General features: G+C 35.9%; 1 protein-coding gene across 1 annotated transcript in view; it reads left to right on the top strand.

Annotated features, from left to right (window-relative positions):
* Window positions 1-12880, top strand: part of ALS2 (alsin Rho guanine nucleotide exchange factor ALS2) — a 75205-nt gene that overhangs the window by 36614 nt on the left and 25711 nt on the right. The window contains exons 11-13 of the mRNA XM_021702785.2: window positions 1290-1470; window positions 3883-3948; window positions 9647-9809. Coding sequence (XP_021558460.1) covers window positions 1290-1470; window positions 3883-3948; window positions 9647-9809 — 410 coding nt within the window. The remainder of the gene's footprint in view (window positions 1-1289; window positions 1471-3882; window positions 3949-9646; window positions 9810-12880) is intronic.

Raw genomic sequence — 12880 nt, 5'->3', positions numbered from 1 at the left:
TGCACATAGAAAATGGAGAGGAAGTTTTCTTTCTCTTTCCTGCACACTGTGGCCCCCTGTGAGGATTTAGAATTCAGATCAATACTATAGTACTTAAATTCTGCCTTGATGAGAAACATCAGTTTTTCCACATTAAGTTGACATTGGCTTGTGTGGGTCAGCCCATTTTTATAATGGGAAAACATTTATTTTTTCAAATAACTAATTTATAGTCTTTCAGGATGTGACCCTTTGTAAGTTAGGGACTGTCTGCATTTTTAAATTTCTTTGTTTATTTTATATTGTCTTATTTATGTTTTTAAAGTCTTTTTTTTAGTAATCTCTATACCCAACCTGGGGCTCAAACTCATGACTTGGAGATCAGGAGTCGCATGCTCCTCCGACTGAGCCAGTCAGGCACCCCAGTTTATTTTAGTTTTTAATATGTTTTGCCTTTTTAAATGTCACAGAGTGCCTGTTCTATAAATTCTCTTCCAGTGGGTAGGCCTAAGATCGCAGGAGATTGGCAGGGGAAAAGCAGCAGTCCAAGCTGGAAGCTTCCTGGATTGGTCTGAAAGAAAAGTGAAATTGTCCTTTTCCCTGTCCTGATTCATGATTTCTGTGTTGTTCTTGCATTGTCTGCTCATCAGCCTCACTGCTTAGAGAGAAGCTCCTGGAAATTAGGAACTTTGGACTGGGAAAAAGCAAATAATCTCCTGGTACCCTCTATAAAGTTCAGAGCAACCTGGTCAGTCTGATTCTGGGATTGCCCTCTCTTCACTGAAGTATTGGGGTTGTCCAAGGGCCAGTAGAGCAGAAGTCAGTACAAAAAATTGAAAATGTTAACTAAAATGTAACTACAAAAGTGGGTTTAATTCCTGGCTGTCACTTACCAGTTCTGTGAAATTAGATAACTCACTTCCCTTTTTCTGGCTTCAGATTATTTATCTTCAAAACTGGAGGAGAGTTGGATTTGCTCAGTGGTTCTCAAATTTGGCTGGTCTTCAGAATTACATGGAAAACTTTTCTTCTGAATATATCCATCCTAGGATCTTAACCTTAGCCTACTGAGTCAGAAGCTATAGGATCCCTGTGTATGTGTTTTTAACAAGTTTCTCAAATGACTGGATTCTATGATCTCTGAAGTTTCTTTCTTTAACAGTGTGATGATTTGAATTCCATAGTCGAGAGTACATCTCAGCATGTTAAATATTTCTAGAAAAGGGGGATTCATAATCTTGATCATAAGAAAGTATTCTGGTAATGAATCTTCAGGTTATGTCATCATCATCATCATCACTTTGTTACAGAAAATTTGGGCACTGCAAGTACAGTCCAGCTGTTGCAGGAGGTGGCAAGCCGTTTCAGCAAGCTGTGTTACCTAATTGGTCAGCATGGAGCCTCACTGAGCAGCTTCCTTCATGGGATAAAGGAGGCCAGGAGTTTGGTCATTCTGAAGCATGCAAGTCTCTTCTTGGATAGTTATACAGAGCAAGTATCCAGTCCCGTGTCATGTTCAATCTCTGCAGGGTTATTCTGCCAAGGAGAACAGCTCCTTAATCAGAAGAGACTAGATTAGGGACAGTGATATAAGGTAATAGAAATTGCAAAGCAGTATTTTAGTCTTAAGCCAACTGTAGTTCTGCACTGCTAAAATTTTAGTTTTAAGTGGAAAAAAGGTTTAAAAATAATGAATTGTATTTCTGTAGTCTAGCAGAATGATTGATAGTGTAATTTACATGAAATATACTATAATAAATATAGTTCTTTAGAGAATAATTTTGCTTAAGTAAATTATAATAAAATTAGAAGAAATGAGTAACTAAACCAATTATTTTAAGACCAACTGCTAATGGTAAATATGGAGTTGTTCCAATGTCTTTTTTTATTGTTGTGTAAATGGAGGGTTTAAAGACCATACTATCTTCAAAATAAGGATATTTCCTTAATAAAATCTAGCATAAGTTATCCAAGGTTCTTTTAATGTTTTTTTTAAAAAAATATCCTAAGTGTATTTGAAAATTTAAGTATTTCTCACCTTTTCTTAATTTATACTTTGACATAATTTGTTATTTTAATGGATATTAAAATAACATTAATATGAAGTGACAGTTTTATTCTTTATTAACACCTCATCCATCTAGCAAATATTGACCGAGTACCCACTAAGTGCCAGGCACTGTGTAGAGCTCTAAGATCATACAGCCACAGCCGGGAACCAGTGAAAGGGAGTTCAGGGGGTTCATGTTCTATTGGTGTTTTGTTTAGGTTATTTTTAATATAAGTGAGATAGTGTTTATTATTGAAAATTATACAAATAAAATAGTCAAAAAGATACTTAAAGTTGCCCATAATTCTACCACCAGAAATAACCATTGCTAATAATTTTAGTGTACTTCTTTTCAGATTTATGCATATATATGCAGATAGATGCATGTGATTTTAATTGTAAGCAGTATTAAATATATTTGAAGCTATAGTCTGAGAGGAAATACCCGAGTTGCAGTCTTTCATATTCTTTCAAACATGAAAAATAACATAATTTGATACCAGTTTACTTTTTTTTTTTTTAGAGGTGGGGAGGGGCAGAGGAAGAGAGAGAATCTTAAGCAGAGCCCGATGCAGGGCTCAGTCTCATGACCCTGAGATCATGACCTAAGCCAAAATCAACAGTTGGATGCTTAACTGACTGAGCCACTCAGGCACCCCCAATTTACTTTTTTAAACTAGATTTTGTTTGTGTGAAGGTTTAGCTTTTGCTGGTATAGTTCTTTTTTGTCTTATTTATCTCACAAGTTTTTTTTTTAACTTCTTGTTCTCTTATACTTCAGGACTTATACTTAGAGATGCTTTTATTTTGATACCTTTGATACCTCCCTATCTTTTAACGTAATTTATTCATGTAGGTGAGGCAAGTAAAAAAATCTTGATTTGTTTATGAATTTTAAAAGTTATTTTTAATTGTAAAATAAACATATAATCTAATTTATAATCAGGACCTTTTTTTTTTTTTAAAGGTTTTTTAATTTATTTGAGAGAGAGAGAAAGCATGAGTGGGGGTGGGTAGAGGGAGAGGGAGAAGCAGACTCCCCGCTGAGCAGGGAGCAAGATGTGGGGCTCCATCCCAGGACCCTGAGATCATGACCTGAGCCGAAGGCCGACGCTTAACCGACTGAGCCATGCAGGCACCCCCCATCAGGACCATTTTTAAGTGTATAGTACCTTGGGCTATTTTGAATAGGAATTTGCCTTCTCTCGAAGTGAGTTGATTCCATTTTGCCATTCTGGGAGTATGGTAGAAATGTACATGAGTCAAAGCAGTATATCAAGACATTCTCTAGCAATAGATTAAAACTTAACTGACATTTTCTAACAGTTTCACTTGAGCTCTTTTAACATATTTTCATCCCTTCTCTACTGTTTATTTCTGAAGATTTAATTTTCATTAAAAATCCAACTATTTTAATTGTATTTTCTCAAGTTTGTTAAGTTAGAAAAGTAAAGGGGCGCCTGGGTGGTTCAGTCGTTTAAGCGTCTGCTTTCAGCTCAGGTCATGATCCCAGGGTCCTGGGATTGAGCCTTGCATCAGGCTCCCTGCCCCATGGAAAAAAGTTACCGAAGTAATATCTATGAAGCAAGTTCTAGCATCTTCTGCATAATTTTAGTTGTATTTTAAATTTACAATTATCTTTACTAAAATGGCTCTTTCCCCTCCTGATTATTGTGATTACCACATAATCTGCCCTTCTTTTCAGTCAAGTCAGTTCATGAATGTTGACATCACAAAAGTTCTAAACTTACTGGTGAGACCAAGAGGTATCTGCTCCAGATGCTTGTTATGTAAATTTGTTCTTCAGAATTTTCATTAATGCTAATGTACATGTGTTTTCTTTTTTGGTCAAGGTATTGCACATCTATTACAAATTTCCTGGTTATGGGAGGATTCCAGCTTCTTGCTAAGCCTGCCATGTAAGCAAATACATATCTTCCAATTATCATTCTAACAACCAAAGATCATGTTTTATAGTGTTCTTTGTTTTTGAGTGCCCAGGAAAAGCTTTGGCTTAATCATTTTACCAAATGTAGACTACCAAAATGTAGACTTTTGCTAACTCTTAAAAAAGACAGGTATTATTAGCCCCTGATTATCATTGGGAGTAGTATGGTATTGAAAAAACCACAAGATCTGGGTCCTTCTTTATTATCCCTGAGATGTTGGACAACTCTCTTCACCAAATTGAGCCTAATTTTTTTCATCTGAAAAATAGAAATGTTTTTTCCCTGGTTGTGAGGAACAAATAATGTTATGTGATGGTATAGAGAAGAACACAAAGTGTTGCACAAGCATAAAGATTTTGCATTTAGCTTCTGGATAATTTAAGCCTCTTACATGAGGCTAATCATTCTGAACTATGTAGATTCTCAACAAGTGTTGACCTAGAGACAAAGGCAAGTTTAAAAAATTCAGTTGTATTTTAATAGTAAACATATAACATATATACTCACAACCCAGATTTAATAGATGTTAATGTTTTGCCATGTTTGCTTTTGATCTTATATCCTAATAGAGTAATAACATCCTTGTCTCATTTCTGATCTTCAAGGGGAATAGTTTTAGTATTTCTTCATTAAAGATGATTGCCTTAGGTTTTTGGTAAATATCATTTATAGGGTTAAAAGGCTCCCTTCTTAAAAAAGGCAGGGGAGGGTCCCTTCTATTCCTGAAAGCTGAAGAGCAATTGATTATTTTTTTAATGGTAAACATCCTTGAGTTCTCAAGATAAATTCAGTGGTCTGCCTATATTAGTTTTTCAGTGCATTGCTGGACTCAATTTGCTAGTATTTAAGATTTTTGCATCTATATGAATGTGAGGTTTTCCTTCTCTTCTGAATTTGAAGTTTTGATAAGAAGATTGCACTAGCAATCATAAAGTGAGTGTGGGAACTTTGTATTTTCTGGAATAGTTTGCATGAGATAGGGAATATCTGTACTTTGAGATTTTGTAGAATTCATCTGTAAAAACGTATGGCTTTTGTGGGGGCATTTCTGTAGGGAGTTTTTAAACTACTGACTTCATTTCTGTAATGAATAGATCTGTTCAGGTCTTTATTTCTTCTTGTGGCTTTAATTATTTGTATTTTTCTGGAAAATTATTGCATCCAAGTTTTCAAATTTATTGGCATAATATTGCTACCATTGTCTTAAGATGTTTTCACCTCCATAATAACTGTGGTTATATCCCCTATTTTTCATTCCTCTTATTTATTTGAGTCTTTTATCTTTTTATCTTGGTCAGTTTTGTCAGCAGTTTACCCTTTTTAATTTTCTTTTCAAAGATTAAGCTTTAGTTACTACTTACTTTTCTTTGTTTTCTATTTTATTTCTGCCCTTTTTTAAAAAAGATTTTATTTGAGAGAGAGAGAGAGCAAGCAAGAGTGGGTGGAGGGGAGAGGGACAGGCAGACTCCCTGCTGAGTGCGGAGCCTGACATGGGGCTCCATCCCAGGACCCTGAGATCATGACCTGAGCTGAAGTCAGATGCTTAACTGACTGAGCCACCCAGGTGCCCTGAATTTCTGCCTTTTATTTCCTTCTTTCTTTGTGTTCCCCTGTTAATGTCTTCCAACTTCATGAGTTTAGCATTTAGCTCATCAATTTTCCAATCTTTGGATTTTTCTAATGTACTCATCCAAGGCTATAAATTTCCCTCCAAGTGTTGCTTTAGCTGTATCTTAAAACCTTTGATACCTTTTGTTTTTATAATCATTCAATTGTAAATATATTTCTAATTTCCATCTTGATTTTTTCTTTGACTCCTGTTATGTCCTTCATTTCCAAAGTACAAGGGTTCAGCCTTCATTTAAAAAAAAAATATTTATTAGAGAGAAAGTGGGCATGAGCAGGAGGGAGGGGCAGAGGGAAAGGGGGAGTGGAGAAGCAGATTCCCTGCTGAGCAGGGAGCCCAACGCAGGGCTTGATCCCAGGACTCTTGAGATCATGACCTGAGCCAAAGACAGACGCTTAACCAATTGAGCCACTCAGATGCCCCAGCAGCCTTCATTTTTTTAATGACAGATTAAAGAGTGTTTTATTTTAACCTTATGTAGTAAGTTTAAAATTTTTGATCTTGCTATTTTGATTTATATTAATATAATGACACCACTTTCTATTCTATTACTTTTAATCTGCCTGTATTGTATTGTAATATTTTTGTATATTTCTTGTAAACAGCAAATTGGTGGACTTACTGCTTTGTTGTTTTTTCCATCTGAGAGTTTCTGGCTTTTAACTGACAAGTTTATATTTGTTGTAATTTCTGATTTTACATTTATTATACATCTATATATTATATTGACTAAAAAAAGCTTATTTAACATTTAGTGTTGGTGAAATGCTGAATCTTGGCCAAAAAAATAGGAGAAAATGATTGCAGCCAAACCAGTAATTAAATGAAGAAAAAAAAAAAAAGAATGGTTATTTTTCCAAATAGTAATGCTTGAAGAAAAGCAGCTTTATTATAGGAGGATGCAAAAATAGGTGGAGATTTGTGACAAGTTAAAAATGGGGAGGTTTTGGGCGCCTGGGTGGCTCAGTTGGTTAAGCGACTGCCTTCAGCTCAGGTCATGATCCTGGAGTCCTGGGATCGAGTCCCGCATTGGGCTCCCTGCTCGGCAGGGAGTCTGCTTCTCCCTCTGACCCTACCCCCTCTCGTGCTCTCTCGCTCTCATTCTCTCTCTCAAATAAATAAATAAAATCTTTAAAAAAAAAATGGGGAGGTTTCTGGGCTTCTTGAAGGACAATAGTAGTTGGTGACCTTGATGCCTTATTTAGCTTTATTTTATTTTTTGTTAACCTTCCTCTAGTTTTTCCAGAGTTCACAGTACTCAGGAATTGACCTGACTCCTTGTTAGAGCAGCTAAAGCAGATGACATAAGTGAAAGCCTCTTGCTAGAACCTAGGCAGGTGTTAAGCAATTAATAAACAATGGGTGACTTTAAGCTCTGGAAGCAAATATTAAGTCTGGATTTGGGCAGCATTTCCCAAGCTGTGGTTCATGAACCCTGGGGTTTTACATATTTAAAAGGTAATAATAACATCTTTTTACAATTTCTATTTACAAAGTCAGTATTTTAAGTTATTTTGTAGTATTTATTTAAAAAGAGAACCTCTAGAGCATAGCTGGTGAGCCCACATGGCAGTTAGTAGGTCTTGGATGTTGATACTCAAGCTCTCATCACTCAACTGGTTTATCATTTAGATACTCAACTCATGCTAGCCTGGTGGTTTGATCATCATGTGGGTTTTTTAAAAATTACTGTGCTAACATATACATTCCATAATATTTATCGTTTTAAACATTCCTAAGTGTATAATTCTGTGGCACCAAGAACATATATGTTGTGTAAACTATTGCCACTATTTGTACACAAAACTTTTTAAAATCATCCCCAACAAAAACTCTTTCTGTACCCATTAAGCAATAATTTCTCCTTCCTTTCCCCACCCCTAGCACCTGGTAACCTCTATTCTACTTCCTGTCTTTATGAATTTGCCTATTCTAGGTACCTCACATAAGTGAAATCATATAATATTTGTCCTTCTGTGTCTGGTTTATTTCCCTAAGTGTAATGTTTTCAAGGTCTGTCTGTGTTGTAGCATATATCAAACTTGCGTGGCTGAATGATATTCCACTACACACACACACTACATTTTGTTTATCCATCCATCTATTGATGGACACTTGGGTTCTACCTTTAATGTATTAATTTTTTAAATTATTTTTTTAAAAGATTTTATTTATTTGTTAGAGAGAGAAAGACAGCACACAAGCAGAGCTGAGCAGGGGGCCCGATACAGGGCTTGATTCCAGGACCCTGAGATCATGACCTGAGCTGGAGGCAGATGCTTAACTGACTGAGCCACCCAAGTGCCTTAATGTATTAATTTTTGAGTAACAAGTACAAACCTAGCCATGTAAGGGGAGAGCAGTACTGCCACTATAAGATTAAAACTCCCAAGAGAAGATAAGCTGAACAGTCCTTGGTTCAGGTTTCCTAAGAACATACAAGGGCCTTTTTGGGAAAGTCCATAGGCACGGACCTGAGTGAGTCCTGAAAAGTAATAGGACTTAAAAGAGTTGGAACATTTCTGGTCTAGTACTGGGCATGCAGAAGAAACGTGGTCATAGTGGGTATGTGTTCAACATGTGCTATTTCAGTCTCTCAGGAGCAGATTAAAGCAGAACACTTCCGTGGGGTTAAATGAGAGTTCTTAGCTGATCTCAGCAGCAGGACATGTAGGAGGAAGTAGGAACATCCACACAAGCCAAATATAAATAAAAACCTGGGTCACGTTCCCCAGGGCACTATCAGGTCTCTTAATTGCATTATAAGATAATCCAGTTTGTGCTATTGAACTTTTGGGTTCCTGGATATTATTACATATTTTCCATTCCAAGATAATACTTCATTAATTTCTGAGTTAAACATTTCTTTATTCTACAGTTCTCTAAGAGATTATAAAGTGATTCATCCTTGCTTATAGTCTTGTGTGACCTTGTCTAATTTGAAGCCTTGTAGGTAAGAATTGTAATATAATGCTTATAAAGCACTCAGGGTAGTACCTGACACATAATTATTGCTTATTAAGGGGCAGGTAATAATTATTATTCTGTCCCACCAACTCTTCTTTCACATCTTTTTTTTTCTTCTTTCACATCTTTTAAGTATTTTGGTCTGATCATAGTCTCAGTGGGTTATTGATCACCATTAAAATTTGCAATAAAATTTTAATGAACTTATATAAAACTGAATATAAAAACTAAATGTTGGCTTCAGTTTAAAATGCTTTTGAAGATCTCAGCATTGAAATCTTCACATAGAATTAGCTCTACTGTTTCCTGTTAATTGTAGTACTGGTACCTGCAGCTTTTCATTACTCTCATAATTAATTTTTATTAGGTGAAGAAAAAAAAAGAAATTAGAAGTATTTTAATATTACATGCCAGTTGTGTTGGGGCAAAGAGCTTTGTTCTCCATTAGTTCGGTTTAGTACAACTGATGAGAGCAATTAGTCTTGCCATTTATTGCTGTAACTTTTGGCTTGGAAATTAACAGGTAGTGGTGTCAGCTGGTCTCCAGTTATTCCCTGAAACTGTGGGATGCATGATTCATTTCCTAGAACTCAAGGCACTTTTTTTTTTTTAAGATTTTTTATTTATTTATTTGAGACAGAGAGAATGAGAGAGAGAGAGAGCACATGAGAGGGGGGAGGGTCAGAGGGAGAAGCAGACTCCCCGCTGAGCAGGGAGCCCGATGCGGGACTCGATCCCGGGACTCCAGGATCATGACCTGAGCTGAAAGCAGTCACTTAACCAACTGAGCCACCCAGGCGCCCTCAAGGCACAGTTTGTGATTAATCATCTCTCTTATAGAGTTACTATTGCTACCATATGCTGCTTTTTATATGTAAAAATCTATTTTCTAGGCAGGGAAATTCTTTTAATTTTATCTGTCTTATTTCATTGTATTTATATTCTACTTTCATAGCACCTAAAAACATGCATGCTGAAAAAAGTAGTATCTAGTGAAATATATCTACTCAATATCATACATTTTTCAATACCAAAAAGATTAATTAAATTTCTTTTTTTTCCCTCTATCTCCAGTGATTTCCTAAATAAAAACCAGGAGCTATTGCAAGAGTTATCAGAAGTAAATGATGAAAACACCCAATTGATGGAAATACTGAATACTCTGTTTTTCTTGCCAATCAGACGACTTCATAATTATGCTAAAGTTTTGCTAAAGCTTGCTACCTGTTTTGAAGTGGTAAGCTCCCATAAATATCTCATTTGAACTCTTGGGAAGCCAAAGATCATAGTTGTTTGTTTGGATTATGCTACCCCAAGATTTCAAACTCCATTAATTTACTATTTATATGTGTCTAATTAAATTTATTTTTCTTCAAGAACATGAAAGAAGAAAGTTTGACCATAGGTAAATCTAGTTCTCTTTGCCGTTGATTTAGTTTCTTCTCGGGACCTTATCAAGATTAATTTTGTATTCATTTTATGAAACTCTGTCACAAGTTGAGGCCCAGTTATGTTACGCACTCAATAATTGTCAAAGTTTATTGAGTGCATACTAGTACAAGTTACACAGAGCTCTTTAAAATCCTGGCTTTCTGTGTAATGAGATACCTGTAAGGCAGTGGAATTACCACCTGGCCAGGACTCAGGATAGACTCATGCCAGGTATTTGGGTCACCTTAGCAGATGGTATGAGAAATCACAGTGTTACAGGATTTTCTCAGATGTTAAGTGGTCCACTTTCTATATGAAATTAGTTGGGTGGAGTCCTAGAAAATTAGTACCATTGTAGGATATGGGTGTATGTTAAAGCTGGTCCTGAGACATTGACCTTTGAAATTGTACTAAAATATGTAGTTTCATTTTGTTCCCACTCTGAAGGGCTCCAGAGAAACCATAATGATTCTGCGGTCTCATATACTTTAGAATCTTTTAAATCCTGGAACTTACCTCCTTATTTGGATAAATTGCAGTCTCCAGAGTGACCCACAAACTGTTGTGGGCTTTTTATATTTGATTCTACTGTAGTCTCATAGATCTTTTCTTTAGTCTGATTTCAATTTTAACTCAAACTGATGTAGTTTTAGCAATGAAGGTTTGAGCTACACAAGTAACCCACTGAGATGCAGATGTCATCTCAATGTACCCTCAATTAATCAAAGATCTTCCCTCCCAGACCAGCTTGGAACTATTCAGAAAGTCTGGTAGTACAGTTTCCAGTCTGAAGGGTCCTAATTCTGTGTGAAAAACCAGACTTTAGTTTGGCATTTAAGGCCCTTTATTATCTGATACCCTCTTTTGTTTCTAGCCTTATCTACCATCCTGTGTCCTACATGTTAGTTCAGATCCCTGGACATACATGTTTTATATTTCCTTCATGAGACACTCTACCACCATCCTCATTATGGGAAAATTTCAAGGCCTGGGTCAAAAGTCATTTTACCATGAAAATGAAGCCCTCTCTGACTATACCACATTCCTTCCTCTTCCCATCGTTTAAGAATGGGTTACCCCTTTCTCTGTGCTTTGTTAGTACTGTCTTTGCCCATTATTTTCTTATCATGATCACCAGGACTGGGGATCAAAATCATCTGTGCAAATTTTTCAAAACACATGGCCATATTCCAACACTGCAGATTGTTATTTAGTAGATCTCAGGTACAGCTTAGACATCATATATACATACACATTTTTCTAGATAAAAATAGTACCTAGTATTTATTAAATGCATTCCATGTGCCAGGTACTAAGCATGTTATTTGTATTCATTTAATCCCCATGGCAACCCTGTGAAATAGATATTACTGTTATCCCCTTTCTACAGATGAAGGAATTGAGGCACATTGGTCAAACTAGAATTTATACCCAAGGATTCCAGAGTCTGTTCTTTTAACCACTTTACTATATTGTCTCTTCTGATAGATAGCCTATTAACAAAACCATTGCATTATTCTGCTATGTTGTATGTTTTTCTGTCTTTTTTGCTTTGTTTTAAGCTCCCGGAAGACAAAGATTGTACCTTACTTATTTTTTTATCCCTGACACTCAGAATATTCTGTATGTAGTATATGCCATTAAATGTTTTTTAAATGAATGGAAAATGAATATGAATCACTGTAAGAATTGTGGACTGTGAAGTAATTAGTCATGAATGTGAGGGAACATCCTTTTGTTTTACCTTCTGCTCACTTTCCATCTGGTGTGGCAATTATACCCTGTCCTGTGGTTGGTTCTCCAAGCTTGGCCCACAAACCCCTGGGGGTTCCAAAGACCCTTTCGGAGGGGTCACAAGATCAGACTGTTTTCAGGACAATACGGAGACATTTTCTTTTCCACCAGTGGTGCAAAAGTAAAGCTGGACAGAACTGCTATCTCCTTAGCATGAATCAAGGCAGTGGCAACAAACTAGTCATTGTGTTCTTTGCTGCAATGCACTTGCAGTTAAAAAACAAAAGAAGTAAAAATATGCCGGTTTCACTTAGAAATACTCTTGATGACACAGCAAAAATCATTAATTTTATTTAACCTCAACAAGTGAGTTTACATCTTTTTTTTTTTAAGATGTAATTGACTTGTTACATTCTATTGTTTTCAGGTATCTGACATAATGATTCGATAGATGTATATATTGTGAAATGATCATCCACGATAAATCTCGTTAATATCCATCACCACACACACAAGTATAGATCTTCTTAATATTCTGTGTGACAAGATGGGAGTACACAGAGCAGCTCTGCTGCATACCGAAGGATGGAGGTTTTTCCAGAAAACATACCAGATTACTTTCTTTTGAGTTGAGAGCTGCTTTTTTTTTTTTTTTTTAACTTGAAAAAACAATTGACAGAGAACTATGTTTATTCAGATTTGGGTATTAGGCAGATATTTTCTCAAAAATGAGTAAATGAACCTGTCACTTCGAGGAGAACAACTGACAGTATTTGTGGCCAGTGATAAAATCTGAACTCTGAAGCAAAAAGTACAATGTGGGAAACATGTATGTATCACTGTTGAGTTTGGCAGTTTCCCAGTACTTGGCAACTTCTTCTGATGAGATTGGTGATAATATAGAACTTTTGATATTGTATAATAAGATGTTTCAACATTTGGAAGGTCTGCACTATTCAGTGAACCAGTATTTTTCCAGATGTCTAATCCACATGCTATAAAATCATGCATAGGTAAAATATCTATTCAAAGTGTAAGAGATCAGTGGATTTAATGTAATAGAGTACAAAAAGTTTGATTAACGTAGTTTCAGATTCTACATTTCAGCTACCCTTTAAGAACCTACTACTTAACAACTTTTGG

This window comes from Neomonachus schauinslandi, chromosome 3 (assembly GCF_002201575.2).
Source record: "Neomonachus schauinslandi chromosome 3, ASM220157v2, whole genome shotgun sequence".
NCBI classification, from domain to species: Eukaryota; Metazoa; Chordata; class Mammalia; order Carnivora; family Phocidae; genus Neomonachus; species Neomonachus schauinslandi.
Note: the sequence above shows the minus strand (reverse complement) of the source record. Positions and strands in the feature narration are given on the sequence as shown.